General features: G+C 29.6%; 1 protein-coding gene across 3 annotated transcripts in view; it reads right to left on the bottom strand.

The window, feature by feature from the left end:
- The window catches only part of unc-13-4A (BAI1 associated protein 3), a 74,716-nt gene that overhangs the window by 8,095 nt on the left and 47,395 nt on the right, over positions 1–19,226 (bottom strand). For 2 of the 3 annotated variants that reach the window (XM_029304648.2, XM_029304649.2), the window contains exons 4-18: positions 12,199–12,370; positions 9,987–10,154; positions 9,762–9,828; positions 9,170–9,359; positions 7,198–7,344; positions 7,040–7,084; positions 6,663–6,819; positions 6,142–6,345; positions 5,587–5,745; positions 5,301–5,470; positions 5,039–5,146; positions 4,680–4,829; positions 4,408–4,459; positions 3,668–3,709; positions 62–207 (exon numbers count right to left, since the gene is read on the bottom strand). In XM_029304648.2, the coding sequence (XP_029160481.2) occupies positions 62–207; positions 3,668–3,709; positions 4,408–4,459; positions 4,680–4,829; positions 5,039–5,146; positions 5,301–5,470; positions 5,587–5,745; positions 6,142–6,345; positions 6,663–6,819; positions 7,040–7,084; positions 7,198–7,344; positions 9,170–9,359; positions 9,762–9,828; positions 9,987–10,154; positions 12,199–12,370 (1,977 nt within the window). The remainder of the gene's footprint in view (positions 1–61; positions 208–3,667; positions 3,710–4,407; positions 4,460–4,679; positions 4,830–5,038; positions 5,147–5,300; positions 5,471–5,586; positions 5,746–6,141; positions 6,346–6,662; positions 6,820–7,039; positions 7,085–7,197; positions 7,345–9,169; positions 9,360–9,761; positions 9,829–9,986; positions 10,155–12,198; positions 12,371–19,226) is intronic. The other variant, XM_029304650.2, reaches the window with a different exon arrangement.

Genomic DNA, 19,226 nt, shown 5'->3' with positions numbered 1-19,226 from the left:
CATTTATTTTAAAAAGTAATGTAATTAATAAAAATTAATAGATATAAATTAAGTGACTTACTTTACGAAATCTTGAAGTGCCAAATAAAGCTCGAATATTGGTGTTCCTATCTCAGCGCCGGGTGGCAGAACATATTCCTCATCTCTATTTTGACCATGCAACTGCAGACAAGCAGTGGTGACTCTTGCACCAAGCTCGTTATGCATCTGTGAAATCAATTGTTTTAATTATCTGCGAGTTTTTTGATAATACAAATAAAAGCACACAAGCTAGGAAAATTTATTATTTCTGTCGTATTTAAGCTACTATATTATACTTCGCGGCAATAATTTTAAAGCACTTTATCAAAATTTACAAAAATTGTTTAATATTCTATTAGCTAATTAAAAAGCTATTTTAGTTCAAATGTAGTTCTCATTAAGATAAATAGAAATAAAATTTCTATTAGAAATTGATACATGCCTAAAATTTTGCATATAATTATATATACGATAATTCATACATTATCCAACATTTTGTTCACACACACATAAAAATTTTAGTTACATTTAAATATTTATGGAATTATATTTTTTACAAAATTAAATATTTTATTATAATATTATTTTTATATTAATTTTTAAAGTTAACATTCTACTGTACAAAATATTTAAATTTCAGTAAAATTTTATCTTGAATTTAATAAATTTTGATGTATATAATCCCTTTATATATAATTAATAAATTATAAATATATGTTTGAATAAATTTGAAATACCAGTAAAAAAACTACAATATTTTAATACAAACTGCAGTTTTTTTTAGTTGAAAAAAGACCTGCAATTAAAATTCGTTTAAAATTAAATTTCACTGATGGAATTTTACTTTTGCACTTTCACCCACAAATATTTTGTACAGCGTAATAATTTGTTGGATCACATATGCGTCACTAATAATAATTATTATTGTAAACGCAGTGAAGTAAACATTAACGGATTTGCAAACTTGATAAAATTTGTATGCAAAACCATTAAAGTTCAATCTTGTGTGTAATGGCTGTAATACACGCGCCGCCGATGTGTGACGCTATGTGACTTTAGTCGAGAGAGGTCTCGAGAGTCGCGCCGGATGTCAACTCCGATGATGTAGTTAACAGGGATAAACGGGAGTTGTGCTCGCACACACAGCAAGCAGTCTTGCATTACAAAACTTTTCGAGTATCTCTACAGTAAACTGTTTGCAGAGAAGAGCACTAGTTAAGATATGCATCAGATGCATCGGGAAGTTTCAAGTACCTTCGCGCGCGATGTATCCGTGTGCAATTTGCCCAAAAGGATTATAATTAGTTTCCGGTTTCATATTCGGCTCGTTTTTAGCAAGATAAATCCTCGAAAGAACATAATTTTCTTAAAAGTTTACAAACTGTATTTAATTAATTAAATTTGTTTTTTATTTTCGAGACGCGATAAACAAGATGTGATTCAATCGGTAGAAATTGGTTCTCGATCGTATTTTTCGAGTTTGAAATTTTCAACTGTAGGATTGGACGAATGTAACTCTAGTTTGTCGAAAAACTTTTGTGAGAGAACCAAGTTTTATGGCATCTACGAAAGAAATTTAATCAGAATTCACGAGAGGTGTCAAAATTTGAAGTGTGCAAGGCATTCCTGAAAATGCAAAAAATATGTAAATCACGCAATATCTATTTTTATCTTGCAAAAATATATTATTTTTTAAGAATTTATTTTATAAAGATATAAATTTTAATTTTTTGTATAAAAAACTAATTTTGAGTAAAGGAATTTCACGAATAGAATCGTGTTGAAATTCTTTTATATTTTCCACATTCATGTTAATGTTTATAAAAAATACTTGGGAAACGCAAAGAAAATTTCTCATTTTTATTAAAATTTATCAAAGTAAATATTTTTATTTATATTTAACATTTAATTATACTGCTAATTAAATGTCAAAACAATTCGTAAAAACATAAAAAATATATAATTTACTTGATTTTAAAAATTATCTATATAATTTCTCTCTCAGAAATAAATTTTTGTAATTTATTTATTCATTTTTCGTAAAACAGTGAGCAAGTATAAATGCATTCCTTGTGATATGTACGATTTTACATAAAGTACTATATTAAATTCTTATGTGAATTAATTATCATTAATTTTTTTCTAGTAAATCAAATCATTATTTAGAATTAAATTTAAATTTAAATTATTATTTAAATAAAAAATATATTTAGCAATAAAAGATATTAATATAAAAAGTTCGAACTATTTGTTGATAAATTTGTTCTATTAATTGCAAGATTAGGTATGTTTTTTTCAATATTTCAATATTTTGAACTTTCAAAACAATCTTCCAAAGTACATTGCAGATGCTACAGTAATCTATACACAAATAATAGAATATTTTGGATTACTGCAGTTTTCGAAACAATAATAAGAAATAATGTATTAAATTTGTTTTCGCAATATTGCATCGCGTGCAATTTATGACTAATCCAAGTATAACAAAGCAATTGCGAGGAATAACGTGGAATACATTTGTACCTGTGATTAAAGCTATAAGTAAGTGTGTACATACAAAGGCAAATGAGTGGTGCGTCATTTGCTGAACTGGCGAGCGCATGCAATCAGTACGCGTCAAGTGCAGTTGTGTGCCACTAAGATTCTAGATAGAAGCATGCAACGCGTGCGATAGTTTTTACTCTTGGGAATTTTGTCTCGCAAGAGAAACATGCAGCAATAACGGCGGAAAATAAAGATCCATTGAAGGGTGAATAACACGAGGCAATAGTGCGCATCGACATTTTCATAAATCCGATAAATGCGGACTATAATGCGAAAGTAGCTTGACGTTAAGTCGTATACAATGAATGGACAGGGAAGCGCAATTATTCTATTGCTGACGGTAAAGTGGCACTGAAATATGTGTGTTTGTCACAATTGGTCCATAAGAAGATTTGAGACAATCAAATAAGTTTTATCAAATTTATATATAATATCTGCAACGGATATAAAGTAATGTCAATGGGAATTAAACTAATATAGGCACACTATTGCCCGTTTTGTGCGATTTCCGAATATTTTTTCTTGTGGATATTGATGTGTGTACAATTGAGAGTATGTGTTATCCTTGTGTTAAGAAACTATAACAAAGACTCAAGTACTATAGAATTCGCGAACTTAGATTACTAATTAAAATAGGTTATAATCCTTTTTAAAAACTAATGTGTACATATTTTATAATATACATGTAATAAAATATATTTAACGATTTACTAAACCGATCTTCTATCTTTGCTAGACCGTCTTTCTTCTTAACTGCATACTCATAAAGTTTCTCTTATTTTCATTATATCATTTATATTTGTATATACAAAAAATTGTAGCATAGCTATAAAATATATTATAGTTATACTGCGTGCAAGAGTTTCTATTATTAATGTATGTTTTATTATTAATGCAGTAATTTATTTATCTTTTAATGAGTAAGCAGATAAAAATGTGACGTACATACGACAATTTCAACAGCTTTTACATTATGCAGGAAATTTTAAAACAAAGGTAAAGAAAGAAAGAAAAAAATAGAAAAAAGGCTAATAAAGAGAGATAAAAAGAGACAAAGAGAAAGAGAGAGTTTAATATTTTGTGGTGCCGATGAAAAAAGTACCTCTGAAGTGTTCTCCATGTGTTTCGCCACGTGTTCCGCCAGCTATGGACAAACATCTCGTGTACAATAAAATCGCGCTGACCTGATGGACATTTATAATTCGTCATTACATTTTTTTTCTAAAACTTAACCTAGCCCTTTCAGGTCACTGCGACTTGTTTATTTACAGCGTGTCCGGCGCAATATTTTATCATAATTTTCACTACTTTACGGTTTGTACCTTTATCTCTCTTCAATAATATATGTATTCTTTACAACGTAATAAATAACTATAACTGTGGTGCCATCCGTATTTTTATATAAAGCTATAAATTATATATATTTGGGACACTCTATATATAAACAGCAAAATGTATTGTCATCTCAATGCACGGACGTCGACCGAATTTATTTATAAATAAATAACAATTTGATAAATTAAATATGAACTTGGAAAACCAGAAATTTAATTGAATTTAATTTTTAGCAATACAATTTAGTTACGGATGAAAATAATTTATTAAGATGATATCTCTTTTCAATTTCTCACGATCGACGTCTCAAATAAAGCGTTTAAGCCAAACATAGCACATCTAGCTTGACGACACAGTGAATAAAAAATAATGATGTGTTATGTGACAGTCTTTGTGTATCTTTGACGCGACATATATTGTTGCGAAATCACAACCTATCAATTATAAATATTTTTTAAAATAATCTGTTCACGAAGAACAACATTTTTCTACCACTTGCGTTCTTACCAGTTTTTCTAGTTGCTTGTAAACTGCTGAGAAATATGGCACACCATTTGTACTGAAACACAGATTTAATATATTGCAGACACATGAAGAAGATTATACCAAAATTCTTTAAATTTTTACGATAATTAAGATTCTTGAGATAATATAATATTTATATTATTATATTAAAATTTATTCATACATAGATATTATTGTAATTTATTAATTTTTAAATGTATTTTTTTACTCATTAAATCTTTATGTCTCATAAAGTAAATTCAAGAGAAACTTACCTTTCAAAGAGACTATTATAATATAAAAGTCCCTGTTCCAGATCGACCAATAATGTGGTTACTAAATTGGTGAAGTCTTGCAGGACTCGATCAATATCCTGATCAGGTTCCTGATCGTGACACATAGTCTGTTGCCTGGTATCTTCGTACCTGAAAAATTAGAACAATCTTAATGAGTTTTATAATATTTGTCTTACGTTTCACATTATTTTCGATCTTCAGATTTGTATAGCTGTTTTTTTATTACGCATTTTTCCACCGCGTGATTATTTAAGGGTTTACATATAGAATCGATTATAAAGAAAAATAATGATATGGAAGAAAATAAAAAAGGAAAATTTTCAAATAAAATCAATTACCATTCGAGAGTTCCTTTTCTAAGAGCAGTAATAATCTCTCCTCGGATTTCCTTGTTAAAAGGACAGCAAGTTCGAAAAGCCTTCATAGTCGAGAGAAGTCCCAGACATCTATATAACAAGAGAGAGTTATTCATATGATATTACGTATTAATTTACATCATCCAAATAAGTATATTAAAATTATGATTAATTTCTCAATATATTAACAATTGAGAAATATGTTTATCATTCTTTTTAATATCATTTCAAAAAAGAAATTTACCTGAGCAGATAATCCAATTTTGATATAGTCGGTCTGTGCAGAGGTGGATAAAGTACGCGATGCTGTCTGACCTTTTTTAAAGATATCTCCAGGAAATCATTAAAGGAATCTGCCAGGCACTGCTCTGCGTCACGAGAAAGGGTTTCGGTATGCCATCGACTGTCAAGTTCCTAAGTTTGAGAAACATAGTTTTAAACTTGTTATTGTCATTTGACGATTTCATACATTAATGCAACATTGTTGCGTCTAAGACAATAAATTGCAAATTATTCGGTTCTAAAGTTACCTGCAGAAGACGATGAAGAGTTCGTGGATCAACGGCGTGTTGTCGAGAACTCGCTACCCATCTTATCAAAGCTTGCTGCAATTCAGTGACGTCACCTTGCACCGCGTGTTGATGTAAAATTGTTAGTGCGGTTTGCGGCAGTTCTCCAGTAAAATCTTCCTAGAGAACACGCAAATGCGTATAAAAACACGCTTGATTAAAACAATTCTTAGATTATGAATTAGGTTGCTTTGAAACGCAATTTATAAAATGTTAACATGCGTGCATTAGCACTTTATTTAATATTTTGATAGAGATTGTGTGTTTACTTGACCATTTTTCTATTATCTGTTTTAGAATTTTATTACACCTGCTTGAAATTTTATGACGATATAAATCGTCATAAATCAATATAATGATTCTCTCTTTCCTTCTTCATATTGCATGTTTAATAAATATGGGGATGCATAATATAGTGTATCATATTGCGAGAAAATTTATGACGCCGTTATGCAATGTACGATATAAATACACATTTATCGCGTGGGACAGTCTGTGTTAGTTGATTATACATACCCCTTGTTTTTTCATTTCATGATTAAGGAAAACCGTGTACAGCCTCTCCTGTTGTCTTAATTCACCCCAATTATCCTCTTCGGATGTCCCACGGTCCTCCCTAGTCGACAGCCATAATTTCAGTCTAATTCTACCTTGGATATTACTTCTTTGTGTTCGCGCTTCCAATTTGTACCATTGATCCACTCCAGTGCTTGGAATATCCTGGAAAAAGTGATAATACTATATATTTCTATTCTATTTTATATTTTTGATTTTATTTTTTTGTACTGTCAATTATGATCACTGTCTTATTAAACACAGTTTTGAAGAATTCAGAAGATTTTTAATTAATTTTCTTGATATTTTTAGAAAAGTCTTTTTTTCAAAATAATTGATTCAGATAATTCAATAAACATTTTCAGTCCTTATTTCGCAGATACTATTCTCTACATTAATAAATTTGAAATTCTATTCTATTTATTGTTGGAGTTTGCTAAAGTACTTTATTAATAAATCAATTATATAAATTAAACAATTACCACTAGAGGGATGTTTACACAACCCAAGAAGTCGTCCTGACTTCCAGTTCGAGCGCTCTGCGCGATTTGCTTGAAAAATCGCCCAAGCCCTTTCACGCCTCGCACCTCGTTGAGTTTGATTACTGCATCGAACACCGAGGACTCGTCGTCGTGGTCCCTGAAATCATCGATATAAGTTTTAAGTAAAGTCTCTCCTGATCGAGAGAATTTTTATTTGCGTATATAATTTCTATTTTCCAGAAAATAATCAAGATTAATTATTTTCTAATTACTCCAACTTTTTAAATAAATTTTAAGACAATATTAACACAATTTTGATGTTTGTTTTTGATGGTCATTTTTTATAAATTTATACATATGCGTTTATACAAACTCACCATATGTCCAGATGAAGAATGTCCGTATTGATGTCGTCGATGTCGCTAAAAGAGGAATCAACGGACGATTATGCACTGCTACAGATTTGCACTACTTAGACTAAAGAGAGATCATTGGAAGCACTAATTAAGGATCAGATCCCAAAGTTTGCGCTTACAAACGAAACTTCTCGTTCCATCGTGGGCTCAGCGTGTGTGGCTTCACTGAGGTTGCTCGTATAAACTTCGCAGGTAGAGCACCGCTCAAGGACTCGCGGTGTTCCCGTCTGCTATTGTGTTCCTTACGCTTAAACGAAAGCCTGAAACTGATTTCGAACAAGCAATTAACTAACCATCATCATTTCATTACAAATGCCCTAAATCTCCAACTGTCTTTCTTTTATCGCAGCGATTATTGTACCGTGTTTTGTTTTGGTTGTTGTACTCTGAGAAATAACAATTACACACTTTCGTATAAATTTTTTTTTTCTACACAATAAACTTTAAATTGCGTTGCAATTACACCGTTATCTCGTATTAATCGACGGACATTTAAGAGTGTACGCGAATCCTTAATTTAGAATATCGCGGCCAATTAATCTAAGATCTTAACACAAATTGGTAAATTGCATCGTGGAAGATAACGGATAGGGTCTTGAGTTTTTCTCACAAAGCTTCCAAGTTCTCGATGCCAATGCGCAACATGATAAATTCTGCTCTCGAATCCAAATGGGGATTCTGCGCGACTGAAGAACCGCGCGCAAACTGGCGCGTCTCGCTGCAGCCCGTAACATACTGTTTCGCTCCTGTGTTGTCGTCGTATTAATCATTTTACTTATATGTACCATCAAACGAATGAAATAATGTGGGAGGATACACCGGAGAAAATGGGCTTGTACACTCTCAATGCTCCTGTTCGTTTCTCCACTCGCGAGAACGTCGTCCGCGCAACTTGCATCCGGCGCGTTCATTGTGCATCGCATTGCATTGTCGCAAATGTCGTGGGAGTTAGCAAGCGGTAAATGCACATATCATCGCGCGATACGTGGATTCGTAACGTGTTAGATTGGCGTGTTTTAAGCTTGCTTAGTTTTAACCTTCCATTATTCCGAAAATGTAACGGATGTGACAGTATATCCTTCGTTGAATAAAGTATCTGGTACACGTGTATGTTATTTGTTTGTGAAAGATTATTTTTACATTTTTGCATGGGTATACATATAGATGTATGATGTATGTATGTAAATTTATTTTAGTTATAATTTATATATTAATAAAAAGTTTTCGTTTAAATATAAATATGTTTTAAGTATAGTTATAATAAACATTATACAAACAATGATATGTGCATATGCAAATAATATATTACTGGATAATATAAATATAAATATAAATATAAATATAAATATATTCATGCAATTATTCAATCCTCTAAAAAATAAATTTATATATGTCCTTTTAAATCGATAGAAGCAAAATCTTAAAAGTTTATAATTTTCTAATATCTATTTATATATACAAATCCGTAGATTTACGCAACACTTATTTAAATTCATAAATGATCTTTAATAATTCTTAATTTTCTTGATAAGATATGCGCTTCATCATTTCAGTAACTCCTATATCATTAATTGCTATCCTCAGGTGTGCACTTATCTTAAGTGGCACGCTGTCAGTGTTTCATCGCGCTGTTGATAACAGTAGACATTCCGCAATATTAATAATCAATGACACTTGAAACCATAGATTATGAAAATCGCATCATTAATATCAATTGTATGATTAATATTAATAAAAAATAACAATCTTATAAAGTGGAAAATAATTTAAAAGGGACAATTAAATTTTCTACGAGAAATAGAGAATAAAATTTGTCAGCCGTGAGCAGAAGCAATTTTATTTAGAACGATTAACACACACAATATCTATCGCCAGACTAGAATAAAAATATGCTGAATGTGCGGTAGGCTAAAGGTCATACGTGATAAGGATTGTTCATATAATCTCATGTTAATTATAATTGTAATATCAATAGTAATTAAACTTGTCAAAAAAGTGCACAGAAATAATAATAATAATTTTATAAAGTTTTACACATTCAATATGCTTGACGTGAGAAAGTTCGATCATCTTTCTCGCTCATCGACTTACCTATGATGTTTCCGAAGCTTCTCGTGGTGCGAGTTCTCGTTGTCACCACCATCCGACAGGGCGCGAGTCGTTTGTCTAGGGGATGCTGGTGGTGTATGTGGCGAATGCGCCGATAAATTTGTCTGAGGACTCAATGGCGCACCTGCGTTGCTAGGCTGTATTCCCAGCATACAGTAAGGGTCGCTGAATCCTAAAGAAAATAGCAGCATCATTTTGATGAAAAAGGGAGAGATATTTAGAACGTTATATATACAAAAAAATAAAAATTCCAACATTTTTTAATATTTTGATCGCCATGTGCTTTTTTGTTAAATGTTTTAACGATTAATATTTTGCACTTTCCATTAAAATGTCGCAGCAGCGTCAACATTTGCCGTAGCATTAAAATTTTCAACATCAAATGTCTCAACAAAGTTAAGTTTAATTCGCAGTTAGAACTCTGTTAAACTAAAGTACGCTTTGTAAAATAATCGTGGAATATAATGTCGACATTTGTTTACAATACATTTGTGAAAAATTATATTACTTGCAGTTGCTTTTAAAATTTGAAAGGGTAATTCGTGGGCTGCAATAAAATGGAATGTATACTTACCATTGACGTCCTTTGCCTCGAGTCCATCGGCTTCTATTACGACCACGCTTAGCACAACAATAGGTGGCTTGTAACGGTAAATAAATTTAATTTAATTAAATTTTTTATATACATATATGCAGTATTATATCTTGTATCGTCATAATAATGGCATTTTAGCAAGACATTCTTCGCGATGAGAAGGGACGCACCGCTTTTGAGAAGAGAATCAATAAATCGGTATACCTTTTCTTCCGAGGCAATATTAAGATATCGCCTGTGCTGATCCGGCGGGACTCCAAAAGCTTCCTGAGCATATCGATATAAATCCTCCTTATAATGTGCGTATTGTCCTGTACTGGCGCCTACTGTGTTCGCAATTGTGTAAAGGACTTCTATATACAATTGCTCTATCTGAAAAATGCATCAATATCTTACAATCAGTGATAAGCAGATAATATCCGATTTTCGCATACAACTAATTTTTAATATATATAATTTTTTATATATATATTTTGCGAAGCTGTTAAAATTATTACTGTAGCAAAAAAAAACATTATTACACAATTAATTATAATTATTAGATAACGTAGTTTATTCGATGAGATGATGAAAAACATAATGACATTAAGCGATGTTTATAAACGGGATAATTTTACAGAAATATTAATATATGAAAATTATCTTTAAAAAGATAATTAAATTGCGACTTAAAAATTATCTTATTGAACAGTTGCGTTTCCTTCATTTTTTCAAGAACTTAAAGTGATAAAGTTCATTATGCGAAGAAGATTATAACTTGCTTTATAAAGAATGTTCTAAAAGAGCGTAAAACCGATTCAAGAAGCTTTGCATTTTTGTAAGTTTATATTTTTTTCAAGATTGCACAAGTTACATTGTTATTATTTTGTTGCGATAGTTAAGCTTTAGAGAATTAATAAAAAAATTGGTTTGTATAAAAGTTTATAATATTCAATATATTCATTAATAAAGATATATAATTACTTTATATTTCATGTTTGTTTTTCTGTTATTCATAAACCACATTTGAAAAAGATAAATATGGCTTATGAATAATTATAATCAATATATATAAACTCAGTTATATACATAAAAAACACATCGTTTCATATTATTTTTTTGCTAAAAAAGGAAAAATATCCTGTTTTTTCTTCACGTTTATAAAGAGACAATGTTTTTTGCTTATTATTTTTCTTTCAAACATAATGCATTGCACCTTTTTACGTTATATCAATAGGAGGAAAAATAAGGATAAAGATTAAAAAAAGCTAAGATGGCAGAGACATTATATTCGAGAAAAGTGGATAAAAAGAGAGAATGAAATGAACATGATAAATTTGATTTGAAAATTTCGTTGCAAACTCGTGGACTTTCTTGGAAATGTATATACATATAAATGTTTATCTGTTTGAATATTTATTTTACCTCATAGTCAAAAATTTGCAAGATGACAACATGAAATGCAGATGTCTAGGAATCCAGAGAAATAATACATAACTTTTGATAGAGAATTCTCCATAAACTTTTCATTCAATTCAAAGACATGTATAAAACAAATCCATAGATTTGTATATAACTACAAATATGTATAAAAATTATATACTATATTTATAAATTAAAATATTATGTATATAGAATTTATATATATATATATATATATATATTTTTGCTCTTTTGCACAAAATAAAATAGAGATGTACACAAGATTTATTTCCATAATTTTTGAAACATTTTTATTAACACGATAAAAGTTTGCATATTTAATACTATATGTTTAATGCTATGTTTTTCTGTCAGGATAAATTTAAATCTATTGTTTCTCTATGTAAATATATGCGAATATTTAATATTGTATTATTTGAATAACATATTTTCTCTACCAATTCTACTGAATACGTATGTATGTAGCCGTGTAAACCAATATATATATAACAAGTAAGAAATTGTATAACATTTGAAATTGGAATTTTTAAACTTGAAATTCGAACACATACCGAATTGGAAACATGAGCTGTATTTCCCCACACGTTATTCTTGGTAAATTGAAACGCGAAGATAGAGTTTACTTTTACGGGCCTTTTACCTGTTATTTCGATCCAGTGCGGCGCTTTATCTACTTAGAATAATACTTCAAACGCAAAACAGACGTAACTATTCGTTCACATGCAAAGTCCACTGTAACCAGGATGAATGCGTGCTAAATGTAACCGCACGCGATTCGATTTGCAACGCAAAGGTGCAGAAAACCGTCTCCTATTTGTTGAATAATTTGTAAAATAAAATTCTCGAAGAAAGCGAATTAAAATTCCTGACTTGCAGAAATATCTGATAGTCTAACGTCATATATTTTTATAACAGAATAAGTCAAAATTTTGCATGTTTTAGAAAAAAGGAAATAAAAAATAGAATTTTGCGACAAAGTATAGGTTTTACTGACCTCCTTTTTGCTAAGCCGATATGGATGTGAGGAGGAAATCGGGTCTCTGGACGGTGGTGGCGGTTCTTTTGCTCTTGCTTCCACTTCCTGAAGGACAACGAGTCTCCGATTCTCCTGCTTCCAAGATAACGCAGTAAAGCTTTCGAAGAAGGATCCATCCGTTTCTTGAACACTATATAATTAATAAATTATTAAAGTTAAAAATCTTAATAATTTCTTATAAGTTATAATGCAGTAGACTCATTTGTCAATAATGATAAGAAATTAATAATAAAAGAAATAATAATTAGAAATATTATATAATAAATATGTAATGTAAATACTAATAAAGTTTTTAGTTATGTTTTAATTGAATAATTAAATATAGTTATAATTTATAAGATTTATTGTTTGTCTCAAAACATGTTTATATTTATGCAAACATTTTGTGTGTGTGATTGGTGATATACACAAATATTAATAAATATTAATAGATTTTAATTAGGTAAGAGCATGTGCATTTTTGCATGTGTCATATTTACCAATAAACATGGTCACTTTTACAAGCAAATATATATTTTAGTTTGTTATTGATCGCATAAATAAATACATGTTATTTACACATATAAGACATATTTTTAAATAGCAAATATCAATCCTTTATAATCAATTAAATTATACTATTCATTCTATGCATACTATTTTTGTACGTTATTAAATACACTGTTGTTTATGACACAACCTCTATATATCCACTATACATCTCTAAATAGTAGAAATAAATCAGGAAAAATAAGTAAATTTCGCGATATATTAATGAAGAGAATAGAGTACGTGATTTGCGTTTGTAAATAAAACTTATTACCACACTTCGCACATCAGTTTATTAGGTCAACGATTTTTTCACCATCGCGTGAGCACCCAGTTTCGCAATCTCGCGAAACTATCGATCGCTTATCGAGGTTTTTTCTGCGTTGGAATTTTAATATGACATATATACACGTTTCAAGTGTATGTAACAAACATGCAAGAAAATCTTTCGAATAATTCAATATCTTGTATATGAAATTATTTATTTTATCAATTATATTTAATATATTTTTGTATATATATATAAATAAATGTTCCAATTAATTATAAGATTGTAATTTGTAATGAGAAAATTTTATTAAAATTTTACCATACATTTTTATATTATAGATTTACAATTTTCACATTATTTGTGATAGTTTTATGATATGATAAAAACAGGCATTGCAACATGTATATGCGTATTGGATAATCCTACAAGTGTCGTCAAAATTCCAGCGAAAATAATAATTAGTTATATTTTGCTACTAGCCAATTAGGACTTTGATCTTTGTTAAAAAATAATGTTTTTCGTTAAGGCAAGTTTTGTTATTGATATTAAGATGCTCGGTTGCAGAAACGTGGTATTAATGGAGAGATGTTGTTAAGTAGCTCGATGGCGCAAACCTATAATTGTATCAAGATGATAGGGATCTTGATACTCCGATAGGTATCGCAAGAACATATTCTATGCACGATCGCTCAAATTAAACTTGCGGTGCACGGAGCGTGCTTTGTTGTTAGTTTCCTCTATACACTGTGTAGAGCAGAGACTAAAACAAAGTTCTTCGTAAATGTTGTAAATGTCTCACAATTACATAAAGACTTTCTAAAATTTTTAATTTGATCTTTTAATTCTATATTTTCTTTTTTATTTTTTTTTGCTTATAATAACATTTATGTTCTTCTTTTATTAATAATATATAATAATATATAATGTACATATACAATTATATATATATAGTTAATAATATGTTATTATAGAGCGTATTACCTGTCGTTTATTTCATTATTTTATTGCTTGTTATTAATATAATTGGCACCTCAACCAGTTGCAATTACTTCGTCCTTTGAACGAGTTCAAGTCACTAGAGGTATCATAATGAGAAATCTTATCTTACACCGAGTCATGTTTCAAAGCCTTTACTGCAAGAAAACCAGCCATAAAAAAGTGCTCTGGGTATAAAAGCTGCATCTTATAGAACTTGAACTGTACGCGTCATTTACATAATGCGCGACATTGACAAAGCTCCCTTTTACATCCAGCCTGCTTCCTTTTACATCAATCATGAATCGTATAATGCCCAGGCGATTTTGAACATTAATATTTTAATGACGTTTTCATAATTAAAGAGTGACATTATCGGTCGGATGAATTTGCCCGTCGATTCAATTTTTAATTTAGTAAATGATTTAGCGACACATTTAGATGACTCGTTTCACGTTGTGATTTAATTGCGACGCAAAAAAGTGTGCAAATTTATTTCAATTTTTGTAATTATTACGACTAGATGTGAGGAAGGATTACGTAACTCGTACCAATTTCATATCGCCAGTCCTATAAAAATATTCCTCTCAAAAGTCGCACATGCGTGTAATTTAAATCGAAAGGCAAATGCACACACTGACAGATATTTTTTCGATTTTTGCTAATTGGAAGTTAATCACAGTAATTTCTCCAACTTCTTCTCTCGTTATTGTAGACTTTATATTCACAATATTATTTAAGTAAGATTAAAAATTATTTGTTACTTTTTAGCGTAAGCTTGATTTTTATTTCATTTTAATATATATATATATATATATATATATATATATATATATATACATATAATCATAATAATGTTGTCTGTTTAGAATAATTACATAAAATGTTTTAATTTTATACTTTCTCTTGTTAATTAAATAAATTTATATTTGCTAATTTTTATAATTGAGTTTCCCATAACAGAAATTGAATAATTAATTATTTTAAACAATTTTAAAATCAAGTATTTTAATAGCGCTAATGTTAAAACATATATCAAATATCTATTAAAATACAACGTTTATTGAGAATCAACTGATTAAATCATACATATTTTGTAATCTGTTTCCTTTCTATTTTTATTGTTATAACTCCAATTGAAGCATATCAAAACCATTATAATAAGTTGTTAATTGGAGTAATGTGTGTGGGTACATATAAAATTAATACGTGTAACTGATCATCTTCATCATTTTAATTTGACTGCTACCCGATTAATACAGCTTATTTATCCCAAAACATGAAAATGTTATTCGCAATCTTTGTCAAGAATTTTTTCGTTGACGGAAATATAAGGTCATGGCAAAGTGGTGAACGCGGAGTCTAAATTGAGGGCACAAAGGCGTGTCGCTGAGAAGACGCGGAGAGGACAATAATGCCGTCATGGTTCTTTACAGAGAACCAGTGAACGCGTAAAAAGAGCTGTTCACGACAAGAGGGAAAAAGTACTGCGAAGGAACACAACAAGCCGTGGGCATCCTCCTAATGGAAACCAAAAGCACATCGACGACATTCTTCTCATCGTCATTCCACCGTCGAAAACACGTTCGCTACGCGCTGTGAATTCTAATTCGATCAGCTGCGACATTTCATTGAACCTTTAGCTCAATTTTCAAAGGTTTACTTCGTAAATCAGAATTCTTTAATTAAACTTGGAAAAAACGTAAGTAATTTTTCTCATATCACCTTACATGCAATTATTTTTCCGTATCTTTATTTTTATTTATTATTAAGTTTCATCTTCTCCTCTTTTCTTCGCTTAGAAAAGATATTGGATGTAATCAAATGCAAACTTTTTCATTTGTTTACTTCTAGAAAAGAATTCTTTGAATCTGTAACACTACAGTTCAGGAATAGAATATCTCAATACTTATTATTTTATGTTATCTATATCTACAATATATAATTTTATATAATATTCATTATTTTATTATATTATTTCTATTTATATATATAATTATATTTTTTTCTCAAAATTAATCAATACTGATAATAAAATATTCTAGCTTCTGGCTCGTAAAATAATCACTTATCTTTTTTTTTCTTTATTATCGAAATAAGTTTGCACGCGCAATTCTATGCGGTAATTATATTTTGCGTGTCGCATAATATATCCAAGGCTAACGTAATGTTTTTGATTACTTGTAATTTGTTTAATTGTTATTTAATGACTTCTTCGCAGCATGCTGCAAAGTGTGCAAAGTTACATTAGTCTCCTGCTGGTTTTCTTAAAATTAACCGTGCGGCGATAAGCGATGATAAAATGGAGCGATAAGATTCTTTTACTAGGCGATAAATTTAAAATAAAACAAATTATATATAAACATTATTTTGTACGTCATTGCTACCACAATTTGTTGACCTTACAAAAATAACTATATCAGTCTTTCTATCAATTAGATTAAATTATAGTCAATTATATAAATTACAATTTTGTAGCCTTATATATAACAAAGATCCTTTACAATCTAAATTATAAATATTTTTTCACGATCAAAACGTATTTAATATAAATACTAATAATTAATAAATTGATATATTATAAATTCTAACAATTCCTCAACAAATGAATTAATAAATATGAGTCATATGAAATACAAATAATCATTTTTTAAATTAAAATGTAATTCTAAATATAGTGCAATTTAAAATAAATTTTATAAATTATTATTTAGTTAATTTTAGATGTATTTTGTTTATGTAATACTTATCTATGATAGAATGTATAGTGTGAAGAAGTACACACAAAAGGAAGCAAATTAGCAAAAGCATTAGTTTCAAAATTGTATATTCCTCCATTTTAACATCTCTATATGCTAAATAAAAATTTCGTAATCCATATGAAAACAACACCTTTTTATAACATAAAGTATTAAAATAATTTGTTTAAAAAATATCTTCTGGGATTCAATTTGTAAGAGAACATGGTAGATTTCTACACCCTGTACAGACATATTCTTCTATAGCTTCAAAATCGTACATTTGAGCGAAGTATATTATTCCTGAATATAATAGTTTTATTGTTGATTCTTTCTTTTATTCTCAGTATTCGCGTATTGTCTTCTTTTTCGAGAGATCAAAATTTTCAAGTTGTTTCTATGGAAACTAGTTACTGGACAGAAAATGTTATAGCAAGCTCTCATAATATACTCTAAAACGGAACAAGCAAAACTAGTTGTAAGTGAAGAATAACTGTTGAATACTTATCCCACTTTGTCATCTCATTAGGAATTCATAATAGTCTATCTTGTTGAAAAATCATCGTAAAATATTCAAATCTTATAATATTATGTACACTCACAATTTTTGTAATCTATAGATTTAAAATTCCATGGATTTGTAAGATTATAAATTTTGTTTTATTCTAAATTTATCAAACTTATATTATAATACATTTTTAATAGAATAATTGTTTTAATAGAATATATCACCTATAGGGAATCTTTATGTTTCTAGATAATATATAATTTATTTTAATTTTACAATAAACTGGTTCTCCAATAACTTTAACCATTTAATAAAGTTTTGTTTTGAAAAAGTTTGCAATTTTTATTATACAATTTTATTCGTATAAGAATATGTTTCGTCTATAATATGTCTATAAAATATAATATAGAAAAATCTAATACATGTATATATTTATATTTATAACATAAATAAAACTGATTTCAAATGATATATAATACTAAATCCAAGACAACGCAAAATTAATACTTTTGGTTTGAATTCTCAAGTGTACGACATTTGTTGGATTTAGTAGATTGTTGTAGAACTGAATCAGGAAAGTAAAAGAGTAGATTAAATAGATGTGTCGCCAAATGTAATGTGTTTTACGTCTCTTGACCTTGTCCGTGCAAAGTTGGATCTACCGAGAGAGAGGAAATAAGTAGGCACACGTCCTCGTTACGGTGGTCAGCCCTGATATCGTATTTCAGGAGCGCGCCTCTTCGTCCAGCTTGTTAAGCGCGCCCCACTGCGCTAATTTATACAAAGCGGCAGAACCGTATATTCCGACGGAATACGGTATTAATAAACGGCTCTTGCGCATATCTCGGGAGGCCATCGGGGGCGGTTTTAAGCTCCTGACGTGTATATGTGTCTTTGCCGTGGATGACGTTTCTCGATGCCATGGGCGGTTGAAGCCGAGTTTAATCCTGCGCTCTGTTCCTTTCAACCCTTCAAATTAACTTTCGGCAATCACAGCATGTCGATGATATTTCCAGGGATACTTCAAAAGATCGGCAGATTGAGAATGCATCATAAAATCAATCGGACTGTGCAAATTATAATTCTATTTTTTATTTAGGAAAAAAATAGGTCGGAAAAAAGAGCTCGAGATTACCGTAATAAAAAGGATCAAACGTGAAACAAGTAAGTATGTTTTTTATCTGGATTTGTTGCGTTTGTTTCTGCGAGAAACAATGAATTGTTTTCTCCGTTTAAGAAATAAATATAATAGAAAAAAGTATATAATAGTAAAAGTAATAATAGATGAAAAAAATAAACCGGAGCAAAAAATGATGGTCGGAGGGCCTTTTGTTAAGCAATTAGCGAAAAACAAATCACTCTCAACAAACACACATACATACACACGCACACACACACAATCCTCGCCCTAGCAATAGTAAAATATTACAACCATATTTTCCGTAAATTGTTATACAATAATTATTTCTCTAATAATGGCGCAATACCTCTGCAATTTTTCGCGGATTATTAAATTAAAAATATTGACATATCTATTATACAACGAGTTTATTTTGAAATAATAAAGCATATATTTGATTCATCTCGTGCGCGTAAACAATAAAAAATCACATAAAATACTACAAGAGGCAAGTAGAAAATATAACTGGAATATGCAAGTTCTTGATTCTACTTGATTGCTTATACAAACATTTGCATTTTATGAGGAATATGTGAAACAAATCTATTTGAGTTCACTCTCACAGCATCCATAACTACGCTATTTTGAATTTATATAGATAATTTATATTTTATTATCATTTCATCTTACATACATACATTTATGAATTTTTAAATATTTTCACAACGTTAATAAAGCGTAAATATAAAGTTTATGCTGGAAGAAAATTTTCAAACAACATTATATTATTTTAAACAAATTATCTTTAATATTTTTTGCTAGAACTTTTTTCATCGAAATTTTCTT

The sequence above is a fragment of the Nylanderia fulva genome, unplaced genomic scaffold (genome assembly GCF_048542155.1).
Source record: "Nylanderia fulva isolate GAGA-0341 unplaced genomic scaffold, ASM4854215v1 Scaffold13, whole genome shotgun sequence".
In the NCBI taxonomy this organism is placed as follows: Eukaryota; Metazoa; Arthropoda; class Insecta; order Hymenoptera; family Formicidae; genus Nylanderia; species Nylanderia fulva.
This window is presented reverse-complemented; position numbering and strand designations above follow the sequence as displayed.